Source organism: Pecten maximus, chromosome 16 (assembly GCF_902652985.1).
Source record: "Pecten maximus chromosome 16, xPecMax1.1, whole genome shotgun sequence".
Lineage (NCBI taxonomy): Eukaryota > Metazoa > Mollusca > Bivalvia > Pectinida > Pectinidae > Pecten > Pecten maximus.
The window spans coordinates 805,632-829,802 of record NC_047030.1 but is presented as its reverse complement, the minus strand read 5'-3'; the positions used below and the strand labels follow the sequence as shown (position 1 = coordinate 829,802).

General features: G+C 37.3%; 2 protein-coding genes across 5 annotated transcripts in view; both read right to left on the bottom strand.

Annotated features, from left to right (window-relative positions):
• Positions 1-1,077: 1,077 nt before the first annotated feature.
• On the bottom strand, positions 1,078-10,984 carry LOC117314714 (lithostathine-1-beta-like). Its single transcript, XM_033868803.1, has 4 exons — positions 10,789-10,984; positions 7,123-7,407; positions 3,352-3,537; positions 1,078-1,384 (listed from the first exon to the last, which is right to left on the bottom strand). The coding sequence occupies exons 1-4, from the start codon at positions 10,844-10,846 to the stop codon at positions 1,143-1,145; spliced, it is 771 nt and encodes a 256-aa protein (XP_033724694.1). The 5' UTR covers positions 10,847-10,984; the 3' UTR covers positions 1,078-1,142.
• Positions 10,985-21,263: 10,279 nt separating this feature from the next.
• Positions 21,264-24,171, bottom strand: part of LOC117314806 (kinesin-like protein unc-104) — a 92,616-nt gene continuing 89,708 nt past the window's right edge. For all 4 annotated transcript variants that reach the window (XM_033868910.1, XM_033868911.1, XM_033868912.1 and 1 more), the window contains one exon: positions 21,264-24,033. In XM_033868910.1, coding sequence (XP_033724801.1) covers positions 23,994-24,033 — 40 coding nt within the window. In that variant the 3' untranslated portion in view covers positions 21,264-23,993. The remainder of the gene's footprint in view (positions 24,034-24,171) is intronic.

The following is a 24,171-nucleotide window of genomic DNA, read 5'->3' as shown; positions in this document are numbered from 1 at the left end:
ACTTTACCAAATTAAATGAAATTTAGCAGGGAGCTTCTATGGCTAAAGGTAAACTAGAATTGTGAATTATATGGTCCCCACCCCCTGAGGGGCGGGGCCAAAAAGGGTTAAATGGACTAAAACTCAAAAATCTTCTCTACTCTCAGATATGGTAGAATCATATACTCTTCATAGATGGAAGGGTCTTAAGGTGCTTTACCAAAATTGTGAATTTCGTGATCCTGGGGTCACATGTTTGCCCCTGGGGAGGGGGTAAACTTTGTTAAACATCTTAGACTATGATTTGTTGGATTTCTATTTGAATTCATTCTAATTTGGTTAACATTATCAGCATGGGATGACAGTTTGATGGTATGTACATGTTGGCCCTGACTGACCCCCAGGGGCTGATGGGCAGGGCTAAAAAGGGTCAAATTGACTGAAATTTCAAGAATCTTTTTCTTAAGACCCAAATAAGTCAGAATTAAATACTCTTCATAAATGGAAGGGTCATAAGGTGCTTTACAAAATCGTGAATTTCATGACCCTGGGGTTTCACGTTTGCCCCTGGGGAGGGGGTAAACTTTACTATAGTTCATATAGGGTAATTACATTCTTGACTATCATTTGTTTGATTTCTATTGGAATTTATTCCAATATGGTAACATTACCAGCATGGGATGATAATTTGATGGTGTGTACATGTTGGCCCTGACTGACCCCCAGGGACTGATGGGTGGGCCAAAGAGGGTCAATTTAATTAACTGAAATATTTCAAATCTCAGGTGACCGTTAAGGCCCATGGGCATCTTGTATACAATTCTTTGACATTTGGCAGATATCGTGGACGTCTTTTATACAATTCTTTGACCTTTGGCAGATATCCTGGGCGTCTTTTATACAATTCTTTGACCTTAGCCATTTCCGATATCCTCTCCTCTGCAGTCATCAGTTGTATCCGACATCAGTGTTCAAGGTCATCATTGATTTGATGTCTTCTGACTCATACATACGTGTCTATCGCATTTCCCCCAGATTTCTGTCTCTTTGGCTCGGCTGTTACATCTATCTTACAAAAGAATCTGACACAAGACTTCATTAAACCATGCACGCTTTTAATGATGTTTTATCATTACATTTTTATTCGAAAGAAATCATGGATTTTAATCCTCAGACTTTTCATCATACTGAATGCTGGTTGTGTCGGAGTCGACATAGTGTTCAGTAGAAATATATAAACCACTATTGGCTGTGGTTTCCATCGTATTGAAATAGTCCGCTGTGTGGATGTTTTGCTGTCCCGTGGATCCGTCAATGCCAGTGGTTGACACTGGATGTGGGGGTTTCACAGCTTCCGTGGTCATCCGAGGTACTGTTGGCGCCTGTGAGTTCGTGTCTACCTTATCTGAAATACACGTGATCAAACTCATCGAATAGCATAAACACTCAAAATATAAACAACACTAATTTTTATCAGGTCACACAACATACACAGAGGGGTGACGGTGGGACCAGCACACATATCAACAACGACTTTAACACACAACATACACAGAGAGGTGACGGTGGGACCAGCACACATATCAACAAGGATTTAACACACAACACACACAGAGGGGTGACGGTGGGGCCAGCACACATATCAACAAGGATTTAACACACAACACACACAGAGGGGTGACGGTGGGGCCAGCACACATATCAACAAGGATTTAACACACAACATACACAGAGGGGTGACGGTGGGGCCAGCACACATATCAACAAGGATTTAACACACAACATACACAGAGAGGTGACGGTGGGGCCAGCACACATATCAACAAGGATTTAACACACAACATACACAGAGGGGTGACGGTGGGGCCAGCACACATATCAACAAGGATTTAACACACACACAGAGGGGTGGCGGTGGGGCCAGCACACATATCAACAAGGATTTAGCATGTCACACAACACACACAGAGAGGTGACGGTGGGGCCAGCACACATATCAACACGGATTTAACACACAACATACACAGAGAGGTGACGGTGGGGCCAGCACACCTATCAACAAGGATTTAACACACAACATACACAGAGAGGTGACGGTGGGGCCAGCACACATATCAACAAGGATTTAACACACAACATACACAGAGAGGTGACGGTGGGGCCAGCACACATATCAACAAGGATTTAACACACAACATACACAGAGGGGTGACGGTGGAGCCAGCACACATATCAACAAGGATTTAACACACAACATACACAGAGAGGTGACGGTGGGGCCAGCACACATATCAACAAGGATTTAACACACAACATACACAGAGGGGTGACGGTGGGACCAGCACACATATCAACAAGGATTTAACACACAACATACACAGAGGGGTGACGGTGGGGCCAGCACACATATCAACAAGGATTTAACACACAACATACACAGAGAGGTGACGGTGGAGTCAGCACACATATCAACAAGGATTTAACACACAACATACACAGAGGGGTGACGGTGGGGCCAGCACACATATCAACAAGGATTTAACACACAACATACACAGAGGGGTGACGGTGGGGCCAGCACACATATCAACAAGGATTTAACATGTCACACAACATACACAGAGGGGTGACGGTGGGGCCAGCACACATATCAACAAGGATTTAACACACAACACACACAGAGAGGTGACGGTGGGGCCAGCACACATATCAACAAGGATTTAACACACAACATACACAGAGGGGTGACGGTGGGACCAGCACACATATCAACAAGGATTTAACACACAACATATACAGAGTGGTGACGGTGGGGCCAGCACACATATCAACAAGGATTTAACACACAACATACACAGAGAGGTGACGGTGGAGTCAGCACACATATCAACAAGGATTTAACACACAACATACACAGAGAGGTGACGGTGGGGCCAGCACACATATCAACAAGGATTTAACACACAACATACACAGAGAGGTGACGGTGGGGCCAGCACACATATCAACAAGGATTTAACATGTCACACAACATACACAGAGGGGTGACGGTGGGGCCAGCACACATATCAACAAGGATTTAACACACAACATACACAGAGAGTTGACGGTGGAGCCAGCACACATATCAACACACAACATACACAGAGTGGGGACGAAGGAGTCAGCAGTCAAGGACCCCCTCCCCCCTTCGCCCCCCCCCCCCCCCCCCCCCCAAGTACCATACAGGGCCAAAAAGAATTGTCAATAAAATCTTTATATCTAGCTTTATATTTTTTATTTCATGAATTGCCGATATTATCATTATTTTAAATACATAAATAAATTTCGTGGCATTAAATAAATAAATAAATGAATCATCATTATACTTACAGTACTGACAGATATAGGAATAATGAATTCCTAATCCACTACAGCGATAGTCGTGCCACCTCCCTAGGGCGTCGTCCAGACGGATCTGGGCACAGTCCTCGGCCTCGTTACTGGGGACGAACAGGAATCCCCCAGTGTGATGTGGACCCTCTCCAGGTTGCCAAAAGGACCAAGTCAATTCCTGGCCTGAAACACAAGCAATGGGTCGAATGATGGCGGATACATTCCAATGATGGAATGTTTATTTGTTCAATTTATTTGGTAAACTAATAGTAATAGGGCCGTTAAAGAAATTTATAAATAGTGTAACAGAGCGCATGATTAATTAAATATAAATCACTGCCTCCACTAGGGATCGAACCCGGGACCTCTGGCTAACTAGTCTTACGCTCAACTGATCGAGCTAAAGAGAAGATCTCTCTAGCCGAGCGGTATATTGCGGCTAGTATTTACCAGGGTTACAATAACAATTGCTAGTTATAGACATGCTATTGATGTTTCTTCACATACCACTTCACATGTAACACATAACACGGTGTACGTTATAGACTGGCGGTTGTGTAATTTTATATACGGCTGATTAATATAAGACGCTGAGACCGAACAACCGCAAAAAAAGGTAATAATCACTATTTAATTGATTCATTCACGTTTCTGACATTTTGGCCTCACCTACGAAGATACTGTTGTTATCAAATTGAAAATTCAAAAGTCGTCAGACGTGATATTATTGAAAACACAGATGGAATAATTAGCTATCCCTTCTGCATGTATTGCCAAATTGGAACACTACTTTGGTAGGTTTAACATCATAAAAGAAAACAAGAGGCCCATGGGCCTTAACGGTCACCTGATTTTTGAAATATTTCAGTAAATTTGAATGAAAAAATGAATTTCAAAACAAATAAAACAAATGATAGTCAAAAATGTGATTTCCCTATAACTATAGTAAAGTTTATCCCCTCCCATGGGGCAAACGCAAGACCCCAGGGCTAGGAAATTCACAATTATGGTAAAGCACCTTAAGACCCTTCGATCTGTGAAGAGTATTAAATTCTACCTTATTTGGGCTGTAAGAAGAAGATTTTTAAAATTTCTGTTAATTTGACCCTTTTTGGCCCCGCCCATCAGCCCCTGGGGGTCAGTCAGGGCCAACATGTACATACCATCAAACTGTCATCCCAAGCTGATAATGTTAACGAAGTTAGAATGAATTCCAATAAAAATTCAACAAATAATAGTCAAAAATGTGATTTCCCTATATAAAGGAGGGATGTTGCCAGGGGCAAACATGAGACCCTAGGGTCATGAAATTCACAATTTTGGTAAAGCACCTTAAGATCCTTCCATCTATGTAGAGTATTTGATTCTACCATACCTGAGAGTAGAGAAGAAGATTTTTGAAATTTAAGTCAATTTGACCCTTTTTGGCCCCGCCTATCAGCCCCTGGGGGTCAACTAGGGCCAACATGTACATACCATCAAAGTGTCATCCCATGCTGATAATTTCATACAAGTTAGAATGAATTCCAATACAAATCCAACAAATAATAGTCAAAAATGTGATTTCCCTATATAAACTATAGTAAAGTTTACCCCCTCCCAGGAGCAAACGTGAGACCCCAGGGTCATGAAATTCACAATTTTGGTAAAGCACCTTAAGATCCTTCCATCTATGAAGAGTATTTGATTCTACCATATCTAAGAGTAGAGAAGAAGATTTTTGAAATTTTTGTAAATTTTACCCTTTTTGGCCCCGCCCACCAGCCCCTGGGGGTCAACTAGGGCCAACATGTACATACCATCAAACTGTCATCCCATGCTGATAATTTGATACAAGTTAGAATGAATTCCAATACAAATCCAACAAATAATAGTCAAAAATGTGATTTCCCTATATAAACTATAGTAAAGTTTACCCCCTCCCCAGGGGCAAACATGAGACCCTAGGGTCATGAAATTCACAATTTTGGTAAAGCACCTTAAGATCCTTCCATCTATGTAGAGTATTTGATTCTACCATATCTGAGAGTAGAGAAGAAGATTTTTGAAATTTTAGTCAATTTGACCCTTTTTGGCCCCGCCCCTCAGCCCCTGGGGGTCAACTAGGGCCAACATGTACATACCATCAAAGTGTCATCCCATGCTGATAATTTGATACAAGTTAGAATGAATTCCAATACAAATCCAACAAATAATAGTCAAAAATGTGATTTCCCTATATAAACTATAGTAAAGTTTACCCCCTCCCCAGGGGCAAACGTGAGACCCCAGGGTCATGAAATTCACAATTTTTGTAAAGCACCTTAAGATCCTTCCATCTATGAAGAGTATTTAATTCTACCATATCTAAGAGTAGAGAAGAAGATTTTTGAAATTTTTGTAAATTTTACCCTTTTTGGCCCCGCCCACCAGCCCCTGGGGGTCAACTAGGGCCAACATATACATACCATCAAACTGTCATCCCATGCTGATAATTTGATACAAGTTAGAATGAATTCCAATACAAATCCAACAAATAATAGTCAAAAATGTGATTTCCCTATATAAACTATAGTAAAGTTTACCCCCTCCCCAGGGGCAAACATGAGACCCCAGGGTCATGAAATTCACAATTTTGGTAAAGCACCTTAAGACCCTTTCATCTATGAAGAGTGTTTGATTCCACCTTATCTGAGAGTAGAGAAGAAGATTTTGAAGTTTTAGTCAATTTGACCCTTTTTGGCCCCGCCCCTCAGGCCCCTGGGGGGTGGGGACCATATAATTCACAATTTTGGTTCACCCTCAGCCATGGAAGCTTCCTGTAAAATTTCATTGAATTTAGTTCAGCAGTTTTTAAGAAGAAGTTGAAAATAAAAATTGTTTACGACGCACGACGCACGACGCCGGACAAAAGGCGATTGCAATAGGTCAACTGAGACTTCGTCTCAGGTGACCTAAAAAATGAGGAGAGACTGACATGTATTCAAAAACATATTAATCGTGTACAAGTACGTGTGTACAAATACATGGGTACATGTACGTTAAATTTAAAAGTGAGATAGTCAGATGAAAAATGTATTAAACATAAATATAATCAATACATATTGAAAACCGCCGAATTAAGTATTTAGCGATCGAGAGAAACGTATCCTTAAAGTTTCATTTTAATTTTTGTGATATCACTTGGGGTTATGATTTCGATAAATTTTGGATTCCCAAAGTCTATAAAGTGTCGTCAAAGTTATACTGCTGGTTCTGTAATTTATGATATGTAATATATTTTTGCGTATATATGTGGTGACGTACGACACGCGTTATGATGACCTCACAGGTGTTTAATCGGACACCGCAATACCGCAACTATCGTACAATAGAGGGCTAACACAGACGGAGTTGGCATTACACAGAATTAACTGTCTTAGTACCCTTACCATCCGCTAGCGGATTCATACAGTTTGCTAACAAATCTTTATGAAACTAAAACATAATTAACATCAACGCTTATAATTAATTTATTCATTGTTTTATGCACATTTTAACTGACTAGTATTATAAGGGATCACAACTCACACATTTTTTCACAAATTAATACGCAACGTCAATGGCCATATTGTGAAGTCACATTTTCCGTGCCGTTTTCGGATTTTTTTTCATAGAGGTATGGAAAAAAATCTCAACCAATCAGACAGCCGCATTCTGCGTACAAACATTGGAAAAATAACTATTACGTACTGAAACACTCGAACAATACTCTGACATTGTGACGTCATCTATGACGTGATAAGTTACCTGTGACCCACATCCACTTCTTTTCCACGTCATGGTCAGTGGCACCAATCCAGACGCCGTGTCTGTCCCAGTTTAAAACGTCTCTCAGTGTAGTAACGACAAAGTTCTGGAAATCTTGATCGACGACCTGAACGAGATCTCCGCCATGTTTGTTACAGTCTGCCCTAGCATCGTCCCAGGTTTTCTCGCCGTGTACAAATTGTAGACAATACTCTTTGTACTCTTTTAGATAGTTATTCCGAGTCAGGGAGGACGGACAGGAGGACAGACTACTCTCAGCTCCACCTACAGTAGATAATACACTTTTAATCCGAGTGACTTCTGACCCCAGTACCAATTAGAGATTTCGACAGATGGGGCTAACCCCAACTTAAAATTTCCGAAGGGATATCTTAGCTAAGGAACTTTCCTTCAGTTCTATAACTGATTTCCTCCGTCAAAATGCCAAGACGTCTCATTTTGGAACAAAGGATATAAAGCATACGTAGAGTTCCGAGATTAGAAATTTACTTAGAGTCCCAAGATATATTCATTTATCAATGTATCTTATATATTTGTCAACTTCTTGGAATTTCCATGGGTAAGATTTTGCGTATTCAAAATTTCAAGCCTTGTCCAAATGGACTAAGAAGGCACTTTGCATAGAAGAAAGAAATTGAGAAAATGTTAACATGGTTATGTTAACATATTCCCGTCCGAGGTTTATCTGAAGTTATTCCTGTCCGAGAGTTATCTCAACATATTCCTGTCCGAGGGTTATCTCAACATATTCCCGTCCGAGGGTTATCTCAACATATTCCCGTCCGAGGGTTATCTCAACTTATTCCCGTCCGAGGGTTATCTCAACATATTCCTGTCCGAGGGTTATCTCAACTTACTCCCGTCCGAGGGTTATCTCAACATATTCCCGTCCGAGGGTTATCTCAACATATTCCTGTCCGAGGGTTATCTCAACATATCCCTGTCCGAGGGTTATCTCAACTTATTCCTGTCCGAGGGTTATCTCAACTTATTCCCGTCCGAGGGTTATCTCAACATATTCCCGTCCGAGGGTTATCTCAACATATTCCCGTCCGAGGGTTATCTCAACATATTCCTGTCCGAGGGTTATCTCAACTTATTCCTGTCCGAGGGTTATCTCAACATATTCCCGTCCGAGGGTTATCTCAACATATTCCCGTCCCAGGGTTATCTCAACTTATACCCGTCCGTGGGTTATCTCAACATATTCCTGTCCGAGGGTTATCTCAACATATTCCTGTCCGAGGGTTATCTCAACATATTCCCGTCCGAGGGTTATCTCAACTTATTCCTGTCCGAGGGTTTTCTCAACATATTCCTGTCCGAGGGTTATCTCAACTTATTCCTGTCCGAGGGTTATCTCAACATATTCCTGTCCGAGGGTTATCTCAACATATTCCCGTCCGAGGGTTATCTCAACTTATTCCTGTCCTAGGGTTATCTGAACATATTCCCGTCCGAGGGTTATCTCAACTTATACCCGTCCGAGGGTTATCTCAACATATTCCCATCCGAGGGTTATCTCAACTTATTCTCTACCGAGGGTTATCTCAACATATTCCCGTCCGAGGGTTATCTCAACATATTCCCGTCCGAGGGTTATCTCAACTTATTCTCTACCGAGGGTTATCTCAACATATCCCCGTCCGAGGGTTATCTCAACATATTCCCGTCCGAGGGTTATCTCAACATATTCCCGTCCGAGGGTTATCTCAACTTATACCCGTCCGAGGGTTATCTCAACATATTCCCATCCGAGGGTTATCTCAACTTATTCTCTACCGAGGGTTATCTCAACATATTCCCGTCCGAGGGTTATCTCAACATATTCCCGTCCGAGGGTTATCTCAACTTATTCTCTACCGAGGGTTATCTCAACATATTCCCGTCCGAGGGTTATCTCAACATATCCCCGTCCGAGGGTTATCTCAACATATTCCCGTCCGAGGGTTATCTCAACATATTCCCGTCCGAGGGTTATCTCAACTTATTCCCGTCCGAGGGTTATCTCAACTTATTCCCGTCCGAGGGTTATCTCAACATATTCCCGTCCGAGGGTTATCTCAACATATTCCCGTCCGAGGGTTATCTCAACATATTCCCGTCCGAGGGTTATCTCAACATATTCCCGTCCGAGGGTTATCTCAACATATTCCCGTCCGAGGGTTATCTCAACATATCCCCATCCGAGGGTTATCTCGACTTATTCTCGTCCAAGGGTTATCTCAACTTATCCCTGTCCGAGGGTTATCTCAACTTATTCCCGTCCGAGGGTTATCTCAACATATTTCTGTCCGAGGGTTATCTCAACATATTCCCGTCCGAGGGTTATCTCAATATATTCCTGTCCGAGGGTTATCTCAACTTATTCCTTTCCGAGGGTTATCTCAACTTATTCCTGTCCTAGGGTTATCTCAACATATTCCCGTCCGAGGGTTATCTCAATATATTCCTGTCCGAGGGTTATCTCAACTTATTCCCGTCCGAGGGTTATCTCAATATATTCCTGTCCGAGGGTTATCTCAACTTATTCCTTTCCGAGGGTTATCTCAACTTATTCCTGTCCTAGGGTTATCTCAACATATTCCCGTCCGAGGGTTATCTCAACATATTTCTGTCCGAGGGTTATCTCAACTTATTCCTGTCCGAGGGTTATCTCAACATATTCCCGTCCGAGGGTTATCTCAACATATTCCCGTCCCAGGGTTATCTCAACTTATACCCGTCCGTGGGTTATCTCAACATATTCCTGTCCGAGGGTTATCTCAACATATTTATGTCCGAGGGTTATCTCAACATATTCCCGTCCGAGGGTTATCTCAACTTATACCTGTCCAAGGGTTATCTCAACATATACCTGTCCGAGGGTTATCTCAACATATTCCCGTCCGAGGGTTATCTCAACTTATACCTGTCCAAGGGTTATCTCAACTTATACCTGTCCAAGGGTTATCTCAACATATACCTGTCCGAGGGTTATCTCAACTTATTCCCGTCCGAGGGTTATCTCAACATATCCCTGTCCGAGGGTTATCACAACTTATTCCTGTCCGAGGGTTATCTCAACATATTCCCGTCCGAGGGTTATCTCAACATATTCCCGTCCGAGGGTTATCTCAACTTATTCCTGTCCGAGGGTTATCTCAACATATTCCCGTCCGAGGGTTATCTCAACATATTCCCGTCCGAGGGTTATCTCAACATATTCCCGCCCGATGGTTATCTCAACTTATTCCCGTCCGAGGGGTTATCACAACTTATTCCTGTCCGAGAGTTATCTCAACTTATTCCCGTCCGAGGGTTATCTCAACTTATTCCCGTCCGAGGGTTATCTCAACATATTCCCGTCCGAGGGTTATCTCATCGTATTCCTTTCCGTTTGATCATTAAGTCATTACATATATGGAGCTATTTGTATCCTAGTTCAATGGCTATTAGTGTTTCGGGAATCAAGCACAGAATAGAATGGAGATTGTACAGAACGATGCTTTTTCCATACAGTTAATGATAAAATAAATTTTCATCAATAGATAAAACTTAAATCAATATGTGAAAGTATAGTTTCACATACATGTAGTTTACTTTCATTGAAGAAAAATACTTTGTTGTATCTTTTTGAATTATTCGTGAGAGTCTAAGACATACCTGTGAGTAGAATGATGGTGGCTAGGAGAAAGGTGGCAGCTTTACATAGGACCTGCATCTCGTGGGGGTACGTCTCAGGTGTGATAACTGTGTAACTCGACAGTGTTAGATAAAGTCAAGTCTACGGAGATCCTTCACCACCGACAATTCAGGAAAAAACTTCAATATTTTTTTCAAGGGAAGGCATATCACATCTAATGAAAATATCACTTATGGAACTTTCCTTTAATTCGCTAATGCTTTCCCATGGACATTTTAAGTCAGTGATCTTAAAAAATATTGATAACACTGAAGACTGGTGCTAACGAGGTTTGTCAATTCAGTGTGATGACACTATATATGAATCCCGATACTCCGTAGATACGAGATAGTGGTGAGAGGAACTATGTTCCATGTGAATCCTCGCGTGAAGTTTTGAAAATGTAATTGAAAAGGACCTATTAACTTGATTCTTTCTCTTATGAAACTCATCATGAACCTATTTTTAGATAGTCTTGCTATATCTAAAACTTACGAACTCAAGGCTTTCATTAGTCAGTCATGAATTAGAAAGTACATTTTGTAGTTTATTAAAAATATATCAAGTATATCAAAATTCAGATGATTCGACTATCATTTAATGTGGAAATGACGGATTAATCAGATTTTTTTCCATACGGAAAAGTAGATACACATCTGGTTACGTATCTCGGACTATTCCGGACCAACAACTCGGCCAATTCCGCCAAGGCTCGTAATCAAGCGTGGGTTCCGTTGTGCCTTAACGGAATTGAACGAGATGTTTCGATTGGTACAAACCCTGGAACGTTTGCCTTAAAACGCACACATCGCCTACAGGTCAATTTCGCCCAGTGCAGAATACATGTACATGGAGAATTAATTAACCTTTAGGATAAGTTAAAGTCAATATTATATCTTTGTTACCACAGGTGCTTGGTGAGTAAATACACATTTTTATGTAGTAATCTGTTTGGGCGGGAATATTTTTTATGAATAACATGTATTTACTTACCGATGCTGCGCCTTTGTTTGTTGCAAATTCATAAAGTATGGTTTTGCGGGGTTTCCATACATAACCAGGTAAGCATTTTTGTATTGCCAACTCCTCGTGTTATTTTAAAAGCATTGGCATACATAATGTATATGTTATTATAATATCTATACGTGCACCACGGCATCAAGTGGATTTCAATCAATAAAAATCAATTGACAAATCTGGGTAAAAAATGGAAATAAACTTAAAGTATCGAACCAATAGACATTCTGTAACAGACAGAAGTAAAATATGTATAAGTAAATATTCCGAGTTTAAAATCTCCAATACATGTACTCTATAGATACAGGATTTTACACTCGTGGTTATGACATATGGAATTAATTAAACGAGTTTAATGATTTGATATGACACGAGCGTTTAGTCGAATGGAATATCAAACTATTGAACGAGTCTATTTATCACATAACTACTATTTATGAGAATATATATAATAAGCAAAAAACTTTCAATTTTCGTTTTTATATAAAAGAGGCGAAATCCGGTTCAGATGGGACGTTTCCGTCTACACAGACAATCATATGACGTCACAAATTTATTATGACGTCACTGTATAGTGTTATTAAACATGTGTCTTACAATATTAATGACATACCATATAGCAGAATGAGTCACTTATGTGATAATAATAGATAAATAGTTAGAGAATACATTCCAACAATATAAAAAGTATGGTATCGTTCCATAATTACAAACAGAAAGCATGTGGCTAACTGGGTTTATCTAAAGTTATACATTATAGACCTTTTACAGTAAAATGGCGCGCAATAATTAAGATAATATGGGGACTACAGTACGTAATGTGGTCTGAATTATCATGTCCCTGTGGCATTTTCCTCTGGGAATAATTTATTACATACAACTGTTTTGTTTGTTATATAAAGACCTGTATATCTGTATGTGTTATATAATACTTGATCATGTTATGTGAGGGTCCATGTTAGTAACTGTTTTCGGTGTAAAATCGGGGAAAATCTGAAGGGTTGTCTGTTTATATAGTGGTCCAAACTGTTGGATCTGTTCGACAAGGGTTGTCCGTTTAAAATATAAAGATGGCCTAGTGATTGTTAAATTTGTTTTTCACTTTCCGATGAGCCCTGACAAAGACGTTGTACTGTATTTATACGTGAATTGTTACTTTTTTAGAATAGATAAAACGGTTTGTCCCCATACACGTAAAGGCTCCCGGTTAGTGCTTACAGAATGACTCAACAGAATATCGGTTAGAATATCTTTATTACTCGGTAACATCGGTCTTAATAAACTGAAGTGCACAATTTAAATAAAACAGATGATAATGCATACCTTGCATGCTGTTCCTTACAGGTACGCCTTTTATGTCGCCAGGTACAAACATACATTCACCTTAACGAATTTAAATTTTTTTTATCCGGTTTTGTAGTTTTCAATCCAAAAATGTAATTTAAAAATAAAACATTCATATTTATTTCAAAATTTTAATTGAATACTAAATAATAATCCTAGTGGAATTTCGAATTAAATGTTTATTTTACTCCGATAACCACGATAACCATGCTTTGAAATGGTCAAAGGTACGAAGCGCAATGACAGATAGCACGCGAAACTCACGTGTTGATTCTCTATAGCGACACAACATTTTGTTACGACCGTCCCATTAGTCTACAGTCAATCCGGAGGATAGATCGACCCAAAGCGGTACTGTGATCAGAGGTTGGAGTGAACTCCATAAATTGGGTATTTGACATGCACGGAGTAACACACTTCATATATCAAGCTTTAAAATGTTGCCGTGTATTAAAGAAATGCGGTTACCAAATCAGAAAAATAAATGAATAAATAAATAAAAATAAACATAAAAAAACCCCAAAAAATAAACGCTTATTCTTCGTATTGTTTGATAGGAAGTGTTACATCGCACATCACTAACTCGTGTAAGTCCACATTCATACACTCGTTCTAAAAGCGCATAGACGATTTGACATCGGACACTGTTGATAAGGACATCGTACCACTAAGTTGTTTTATAAATATGACGGTTTCTTTGTTCCTTTTATAGATACAAATGTACATGCATTTGTTTGTTTGTTTTTGTTAAACGTCCTATTAACAACCAGGGTCATTTAAGGACCAGGTTTTAGAGGTGGAGGAAAGCCGGAGTACACCGGAGAAAAACCACCGGCCTAGTCAGTACCTGGCAACTGCCCTACGTAGGTTTCGAACTCACAACCCAGTGGTGAAGGGCTAGTGTTAAAGTGTCGGGACACCTTAACCACTCGGCCACCGCGGCCCTAGCTACATGTATCAACTGTACTTAATACGTCCAGAACCTACGGTCTATAAGTGAACGATTTGTTGGTCCTTTGGACAGCGGAGGGAACCGAGAAATTAGAAAATGTTTGGTTGTTTGTTTGTTTGTTTGTGTTTTACGGTCCATCGGCAGCTAGGGTCATTTAGGGCCAAATTGTATCATTTTGTTTTATCACTTCAAAATCAGATAAAATTGGTCATTTTTAAAAGCATTCGTAATTAGAAAATACATGTACATATATAATTATTACTCTTTAAATGCTGGTTCCTTATACAACACTGAATACAAAAAGGAATATTCCATGCTTATAAGGCCCCCACGTTGTCTCTGAAGCCACTTTTGATCGAAGATAACAATAGGCCTGTGATGGAAGAAAGAAATCCTCAACCGAAGTCTCAAAACGGCCCAAGAGACACAGTCATGTCCGTCACAAATTCTATTTTCCCTTTTAGTAGTGCTGTAACTTTTCTCTCCATCACTTTGTCACAGCCAACATTTGGCCAGACAATTTACATACGCAAGTCAAAATCTAGTCCAGGTCCCTACTCTCTTTCTGCACATGAATCTCCTAAACATTCCATATATCTACGGATGTTCCATGCTATAACTGGTCAGATGTCCAATCGCTGGTGTAACACGCTAACCTTTTATAGAGGAAAACTTCTTCCCTTTCGGGTCCTGTCCCAAGGAAGGCCACCCCATTCTTCTCTACAGCGAAACATTATCACAGATTTGTATCTTATTATCCATACATTCAACAATAGGTCCGACGTACCCGCTTCCGGTCACACCAGTAACCTTTCATATCATTTCTATCCTATGCACAATTTACGATCCCGAATAATCAGGGCATATATATAGGATATTTGATATGGACACTTGATCCCGTGTCAACGCGAAACGAACACTTAATTTGTCCTTTGGTCCATATGAACAAAACACGACGGTGTTCCTCAAACTAGTTTAAAGGATACTGATAAATAATATCTATATACAGTTATCTGACATAATGCTCCTTAATGCTCGGTTTTATTAGGGTCCAAGCCTTGACGGAATTGGCCGAGATATTCATTGGTTTGCATTTGTTTTCGTTGCTAAGCTACGAAAGGTTTCTAAGAAAGTATGTAGTATGATTAAACCACAAATATAACAAAAAAAGTTCTTCACTTGTTTGTACGTCTTTGTTTGTGTGTTTTTAATTACAGCCAGCGTAACAAAATAAAACAGAACAAGTTGATTCCAAACTGCAGTTTATTCCTGCTGGTACACATAACGATGTAACAACACGCTCATTATTAAAGCTGTACATACATCATCATACAGATCACATGATTAAGTTGCCATGGCAACAGCCGAACATGAAAGTATATAATATTTTCAACAAATGGGAACTATCTAATAATAGTTATGATGACAGCAATAGTAAATATCACAATCATATACAATACGTAAACATCACCGTAACATATAACGTCTTTATTGAACAGTATCATATTGCACGTAGCCTCATCTTGCAGTAACTGCCTTTACCTTTAAAGATTTAATTGACAATCAGTGTCACAGAAACACTTGTGATTACATGACAGTCAGTGTCACAGAAACACTTGTGATTACATGACAGTCAGTGTCACAGAAACACTTGTGATAACATGACAGTCAGTGTCACAGAAACACTTGTTAACACATGACAGTCAGTGTCACAGAAACACTTGTGATTACATGACAGTCAGTGTTACAGAGACACTTGTTATCATGACAGTCAGAGTCACAGAAACACTTGTGATAACATGACAGTCAGTGTCACAGTAACACTTGTTAACACATGACAGTCAGTGTCACAGAAACACTTGTGATTCACATGTTAATCACTGTCAAAGAAACACTTGTGATTGTGATTATTACATGACAGTCGCTGTCACAGAAACACTTGTGGTCCACATGTTAATCACTGTCACAGAAACACTTGTGATTTACATTGAATTGTTTTCCTATTGAATGTTTATACTACGACCTAAAACATTTATATTCCTTAATATCTTTTGTCTTAAACTTAAATGAAAATAATCTTTTTGGTATTTATACCTGTTTTGAAAGTTCTATACGCATTTTGAATATCAATACTATTAATATGTTATCATAAAAACATTAACTATTATATACAGAGCATGTATATTAAAATACACCTTTAACATGATTCAAGCCAGTGACAGTAGCTTTGAATTTGAATGTAAAATTTAATATTGCCAAAACGTTACTATATATGGCAGATTGACCCTATGACCTTCATATAGCTCTGTCCCTACCATGTATATATTGTGTGAAATCCAGGCTGATCAGAGACCTCTAGCTAACGGTCATTATATGAGTAGGTCTCTCTGCCACTGATACCGCAGAGATATCCTGAAGTACAGCAAGATATATCTTGAAGTACGACAGAGATATCCTGAAGAGGGGCAGAGATATTATGAAGATAACATTAAAAGCAGTCAAAGATATTTTGGAATTGTATCTTTCTACAGTTGTGAACATTTTGATATGCTGTTTATGGAATGATTAACCAACAATACATTGGATGAGATGTGAGGGTCAAAGGTTACGTTGGGTGAGATGTAAGGGTTAAAGGTTAACAATGCAGACCACATTGTGAAAGAGATCAACAATGACAAAGTGAAATATGAGTTTGATCTTGGAATACTTCAACATCAACACATTATACATAATCTTAACGCTTTTACATCTAATTATGGAAAATCAGATAAGATAATTAATGCCATCGAAATGGGCCATTCCATTTCACGTGACACAACATCAGAGTATATAATATACACATTTCATAACTTTAATCAATTACTTGGCTATCAGAAAGCATTTTAATTCTCGGGGGCTGAACACTCTGAAGATAAAAACTTTGATGTTTTATCCTATTTTACATGTACGACAAAGTTTAAGTTATAGGATTTCATACTGGGCAGTTTCTGGAGTTTGAGAGTTCAAGAGAATTTATAGTTCAGAAGAATAGGTTGAAATTCTAGGTAATGGTTTATAATTATAAACGAGTTTAATGAGGTCAAAGTCAAGCCCCTGTGACATAGAGTGACAGGTGAGAACAGATACACCAATAAATGTATCTATAGCAGCAAAAATACTCCTAGTGTCGGCCTAGATATCAAAACAATATGAAATGGTAGACTTAAACCAGAGAGAGCTCTTAATGGTAGACTTAAACCAGAGAGAGCTCTTAATGGTAGACTTAAACCAGAGAGAGCTCTTAATGGTAGACTTAAACCAGAGAGAGCTCTTAATGGTGGACTTAAACCAGAGAGAGCTCTTAATGGTAGACTTAAACCAGAGAGAGCTCTTAATGGTGGACTTAAACCAGAGAGAGCTCTTAATGGTGGACTTAAACCAGAGAGAGCTCTTAATGGTAGACTTAAACCAGAGAGAGCTCTTAACGGAATAAAGAGAGGCCTCTTAACTGGACACTCAGCTTATTTCAAATGCATTTTATCTGCTTGCTAAAATGAAAATGTTTCCAAAACAACGAGAAATTAAACAAAAAAAAGAGAGCTAGGTATTAAATAAAAAAGAAAAATGGAAAGCGAACAAACTTGAATCAAATTTAGAAATCTCTGTATTCTGCTTGCTGTTTCTCTAAATGACAAGAATTACAAACTCAATTCCTGCATAACCTTTTTCTGAGTAAAGGATAAACATTGGCTCGCCATATCTAAATTTAATTTTGCTAGAACCAATATCATATTTCTGGCAATCATATGGTCCAAGTCACCAATATTTTATTTAAAGAGTTGTCCCAACATTGGCCATTAATCAGGGGTTAATGTGTAATATATGGCACACACAGTCCAAGATAATCCCATTTTTCAAATTTTCCCATACCAGTTGTTCCACAATTCTCTTCCTAGGGAACAGCAATAATTTGGCAACAGCAGCTTCAAAACAATTTATATTACTGAAATTAATTTTCATAATTTTACTATCATGGTCAATTTAATGTCAACACATTTTTGCCAAACGAAAGGAGTATTTTCAACTGTCACTTATTGAAATCAATGTACAGATTAAATTTTGTGATTATCTCAAAAATCCTAAAAATAACTTGTTTGTGAAAATTTGATGGTTTTCAGGCCTAGGGTTAAATACATAACAAATCTAAACAATACTGAATGGCAAGCAAAGCATAGAATACACATCAATCCAACGTGTAATGGAGAGGTCGCTAATAAATTCTATATTTTCCCTGCAGAATTTTTTCAATCTTCAATATACAGTACAGTGCTATATCACCTCTAATGATGAGAATACAGGCGCTGTACTGTGTGAGCACACCTCTAATGAGAATACAGCCGCTGTACTGTGTGAGCACACCTCTAATGAGAATACAGCCGCTGTACTGTGTGAGCACACCTCTAATGATGAGAATACAGCCGCTGTACTGTGTGAGCACACCTCTAATGATGAGAATACAGCCGCTGAACTGTGTGAGCACACACCTCTAATGATGAGAATACAGCCGCTGTACTGTGTGAGAACATCTCTAATGAGGAGAATACAGCCGCTGTACTGTGTGAGCACACACCTCTACAAAACTAGGACTAGATGTAGACAGGTATATCAAAGAGTGATATTGAGGTATCATCAAACATAAGTAACAAAGGAAAGCAAATAAAAAATAAAAATATAAAACATTTTTACACGACACAGCCTCTAATCATCAATACTCTTGTTCTAAATTCAAAAGTCTCCATGATTGTCAGATTACTGACCAATGTAGAATGTTCAGGTTACAGAAATGTCTCTAAAACATGACATTTGATACAGATTACAAAGGTTTGACATTTATATCTGTTAAACTATTACCATTGTGTATTCAAGATATAATTTTTTTTTTCTATAGCATAGTTGACAATAATCCTTACCAACTTAAGGATTGAAATAAGGCAAATTAAAACTTGGCACAACCTAAATTAACAATCTGAGAAACATGTCATACATGGAAAAACAAACTTTAAAGGCATATTCAAGTAAAAAAACAACCTAAATAAACTATAGGATTCAGTAACAACATGATAAATAAAATATAAAGCACTTTCACATGAAAATCTCAACAGTGTAAAAAGTCTGTGGAATCATTACCTACAACTGAGATACACTGTTAATTACAGAACGGTGTTATTTAAGTGGATAACACATCAGAGCCAAGGTAAGAACGGTGTTATTTAAGTGGATAACACATCAGAGCCAAGGTAAGAACGGTGTTATTTAAGTGGATAACACATCAGAGCCAAGGTAAGAACGGTGGGAAGTGGCAAGGTTTGTTAACAGGTACAGGTCAAGTTCTGTAGGAGAGTATAGTATTGGTCAAGAATTTACCACAAGCCAGTTATTGTCATATTTATACCATGTCTGCCTTTAAACAGTACAGTAATATAATTGGAGTATTTTTTCATAAGATTAATCTGTACCAATATTTTCATACTAATATTTGGATTTCAACTTTTAACTGAAAAAAATAAATGCAAATATACAGTGATGATTTTTCTGTCATACAGTAGACATATGTCATACATTAGACCAATGTCATACATTAGACCTGTGTCATACAGTAGATCTATGTCATACAGTAGACCTATGTCATACATTAGACTTATACCATACTGTAGACTTAATTCATGATTTACTTCAGGGTTGATGATATCTTTATAAACAGTTATTCTCATTTAATGTAAATCTTTCATCATTTTTTCTCCTTATCTACACTTTCATCAGCTTTTTCCTTATCTACAATAACTGTTTTGGTGGGAAAATTAGTTTAAAGGGGGCAATCTTGTGAAGCTTGGATTTTTCCTCCTTATTATTAAAAAGTCCTCCATAGAAAAACAGTTCAATATTCCTCATGAACAATTCATGATTAAATATCGATAAAAGTCACAATTTTTCGGGCATTTAGAATTGAGTACTGGGACATCCATTACTTGTCAAAGTTCTTCTGATATCAAATCTGTCATGTGTACAACTAACTCTTACACACACACAAAACATCAAATCTGTCGTGTGTACAACTAACTCTTACACACACACAAAACACCAAAGTTTTGTTTGACATTTTTCACATGACATTTAAATTCTGACCCAATTCTTACTTGCAAATATTTGTTTCACCATCAGTGTGAAATAGTACTTGCTATGTCATCAAGGCTCTTGTCCCAGATCGTACTATTTCTGGTGAAGCCCGATTTGTAACTACATGTAGCTTCCGAAGGAAATAAAAAAAATTAAAAGAGTTGATCCTGATTATAATTACTGAACTTATCATCAACTACTTTTATCATGAGCAATGTATTTTTAGTACCAAGCTGATTTCAAAATTCCTGTAAATAGACTTAATTGTCCCTTAAGTTCAAATAATTCTTATTATAGATCTTAAAAGAAAAGGCATAAAGTACATGTACATGAAATCACTTAGGCTGAATTAATAAATTTTTAATATCTTACAATGCCAATGAAAAAAAATGGAATATTTCCAAAAATAATATTTCTGCAAAAAACAAATCACAGTTCTACATATACTTGTATTCAGTCACAACACATACATGTATTTGTAAATTATATTAGGAAACACAAGAGTGTGTTTAAAGATGTAAAACATTAAATAAGCTCACACATGGAACTTTGTAGCTACACTTACATACACAGTAATTTACTTTGTAGCAAAAATAATATGCGAACATAAAAGTAATATTTTGTAATGATAAATTACTAGTCTTTATATACAATCAACAGTGAAACATGAAGCAATATATTCACAAAAGAATGAGTATACATTTGTTTTAATATCTAATGATAAACCGGTATGAAGTTTGAAATGAATTAAATTATATCACATGTTACATATATTAATTGTACATACTAGCTGGATATCAACAGGAAAAACAACAAAATCTTAAAACAATCTATTTGTCAGATAAATGTATACACTATGTATTTTGTAAAAAAAAATTTTGACAAGAGTAGCAGGCATTTTATAATACAGCAGGAATCTTTTTACTATATGTATTGTAATTATTTTATTTTCCCCCCAACAGAGTTATCTCCCTTCATGTTTTTCCTTCACCTTCAGAGTTGTCTCCTTTAGCCTAATTTTTTAATGCCATTTATAAATCTTATAATTTTAGAATGAGGCGAAAAATCGACATTGTCTTTGAAACCATTATATTGGAATATCTTATTGACAAACTGAAGGTGCAGTATTGCTTGTAAGCGTTGTACTAAATTAAACTCAGCCACTACAGACACTTGTTTTGAGAATTATATAGAAACTACTGAACCTAACAATTTGGGGTAAAAGCGAGGAGGGTTGACAGGTCCCCAGGACATTACATCTATATCTAGGTATTCCACAGGGGTTAGATTTCAGGTCATGCATGTTTTACCCTTTCAATGAACCTTAATGTTTTAGAGTCATATTAAAATTTGAAAATATAAAGAAATGCACAGTTTTATACACATTTATAATATAATTAAGCAAACCCATAGAAATACAAACAGGCGATCACAAAATTTACATTACCGTCATTTGGAGCCATGACATTTCTTAGAGATCGACAGTGTCTCTTGATAAATCTAATAAAATATAGCAAGATTTTTCATAGGGCATTCAAAATATCTCAAATTTTATTAGCAAAGTTGGAACTACAATTGTATATTATACTTTATTTCAATAAAAAGGAATGTTTTATTTATTTCAAATATCTCCTGTAGAGTTTGGTTAAGATGTCAGACAATATTCTACAGTGATACATGTAAACTAGCTGTGTCATCAAACCCCATCTAAATGACATACCTCTATTTTCAGTGATGCATTCGATATCAAACTGTAATATGTCTGTTTGATATTGTAATTTATCAGTTTAATCTGAAAAATACTTATACTTGTTGGATATCAGATTTGGCACATATAGGCTGTGCTTAGCGTTTAGGCCTGTGTGTTAATCTGTGTAAAAGTGAAAAAATGTGTTTTATTTAACTAAATACTGTGATTTCCTTTCAACTTGACAACAGGACACAAGACTTCATAGGGTTGATTCAACCATTGAAATCTCTTCTCTAACAGTTTATCTTGATAATTGATTAATTCACATGTGAATCAATGTTAAGTGTTAGATAATTTAACGAAGATTACTCAGTCTGGTTCCTATCACAGGTAAATACTTTGGATTATTGCAATGTTATAAAGCTATCTTAATCATCGATCACAAATATGGATCAAATGTGTTTCATTATGTATATATAAATTTTACATGCTGAATTTATTTCTGTCTGCAGTGTCGCTAGTATTCCATTGACAGTATGAAAACTGCTTCAGTTTATGAATTATAATTTACTGGAAACCTGGCTGTAAAGAATTACTACTCCTCAGACTGTACTTATATATATATATGTACCGTTATTTTACACACTAAATATCACATTCATAAACTGAATTTTCCGAACTTGTTAGCAAAGCCATCAATACACACTTCACTTAATGTGTAAATATTATCCATGATAAATTTATTGTGTATTATTTTATTTTATGATCGAAACAGCAGTTGATTAGGGTGAGAGTACCGGAGATTTTGTCCAGTATATTAGGTAATGGTGAAGAGGGTACCTATGATATTGTCCAGTATGTCCAGGTAAAATAACCTTTTCCTCTACACTAGATAAATGTGAATATTCTACACCATTACCTAGTATACAACAAAACAGTGCCTTCTCTTTTAGTTTAACATATATGCACAGAAAATTAAATTTTCTACACCTTTGCTAGCTTACTTAAAGAATAAGTTAAAAAATCAAACATTAGATATTTTCCAAAGAATATAAAATTTGTAAAATTCGATTATTTATAGAAAAAAATCTACAATAAATATTTACTGTTAAAAAAAAGTTCTGGTTCACAGCATGAATATGTTATACGTAATTATCTAAATTTCTTTACAACTTCTAGTTTCAACCAGAAAATTATCTGTTGTGACCTGTTTTCTACCAGTACATTCATAAGGATGATACTTCAACACAAACAGCTTTATATATAGTTTATATACCTATCTACAGCGACGATGAAATGAAGACTAGATTGGTTTACATAATGATGTACATAGCTACATGATCACATTCAATGTGCTTATAGTTTTTCACTACAACATACGACGGATAAGCTTCTGGAATTTTCAGGCATCTTTCCACCTCAGTATACTGTGCTGTATTTCAAACTCAATAACTGAGATAGGTCAGGTGCCAGTTTTTTAATGATAAAACACATTCTCCTTTTTTTTTTTTGCAAAAGGGGAGAATCTCCACATAAAATAACTTACACGGTTGAATTTGAATATACATATATAGGATCACATAGTGTCACAATATAATCACTTTGCATGATGGGTAAATGTAAATGACAAATCTATAACTAGTATCTATTCATTTGATGAATTGTACAGTTTATATAACAAGCTCTCTCATTGGCCATTTACATCCATTCATGCGATTGGCTGAATTTTCAATTCAAAATGGTGGAACCAAAAGTTAATATTTCCAATTTATTTCAAGAATAATTTTTGTCAGCAAAAATATTCCAACACAATTCTTTTTCTAGACTTAGAATTTGTGTATATTGTTGAATGTTTAAGACTTTAACTCATAAATTCCTTTACTCTGAAAAGCTATACAGTATAGACATATTCATTTCCACTGATAGTATCAAAAATTCATTTATCACTCAAAATATTCAGCTGAAGGCCATCAGATCATTCTCTCGAACCTTGCATTCATGTGCTCTCGTCCATCTGTGTGAGAAACTACTCATATCTGTACTGGCTGCTTACGGCGGGAGAGTGTAGACCTGCAACACACAACAAAATCAACTTAGTCACGGGGTGTAGACCTGAAACATGTCACAAAATAAACTTAGTCACGGGGTGTAGACCTGCAACACACAACAAAATAAACTTAGTCACGGGGTGTAGACCTGCAACACACA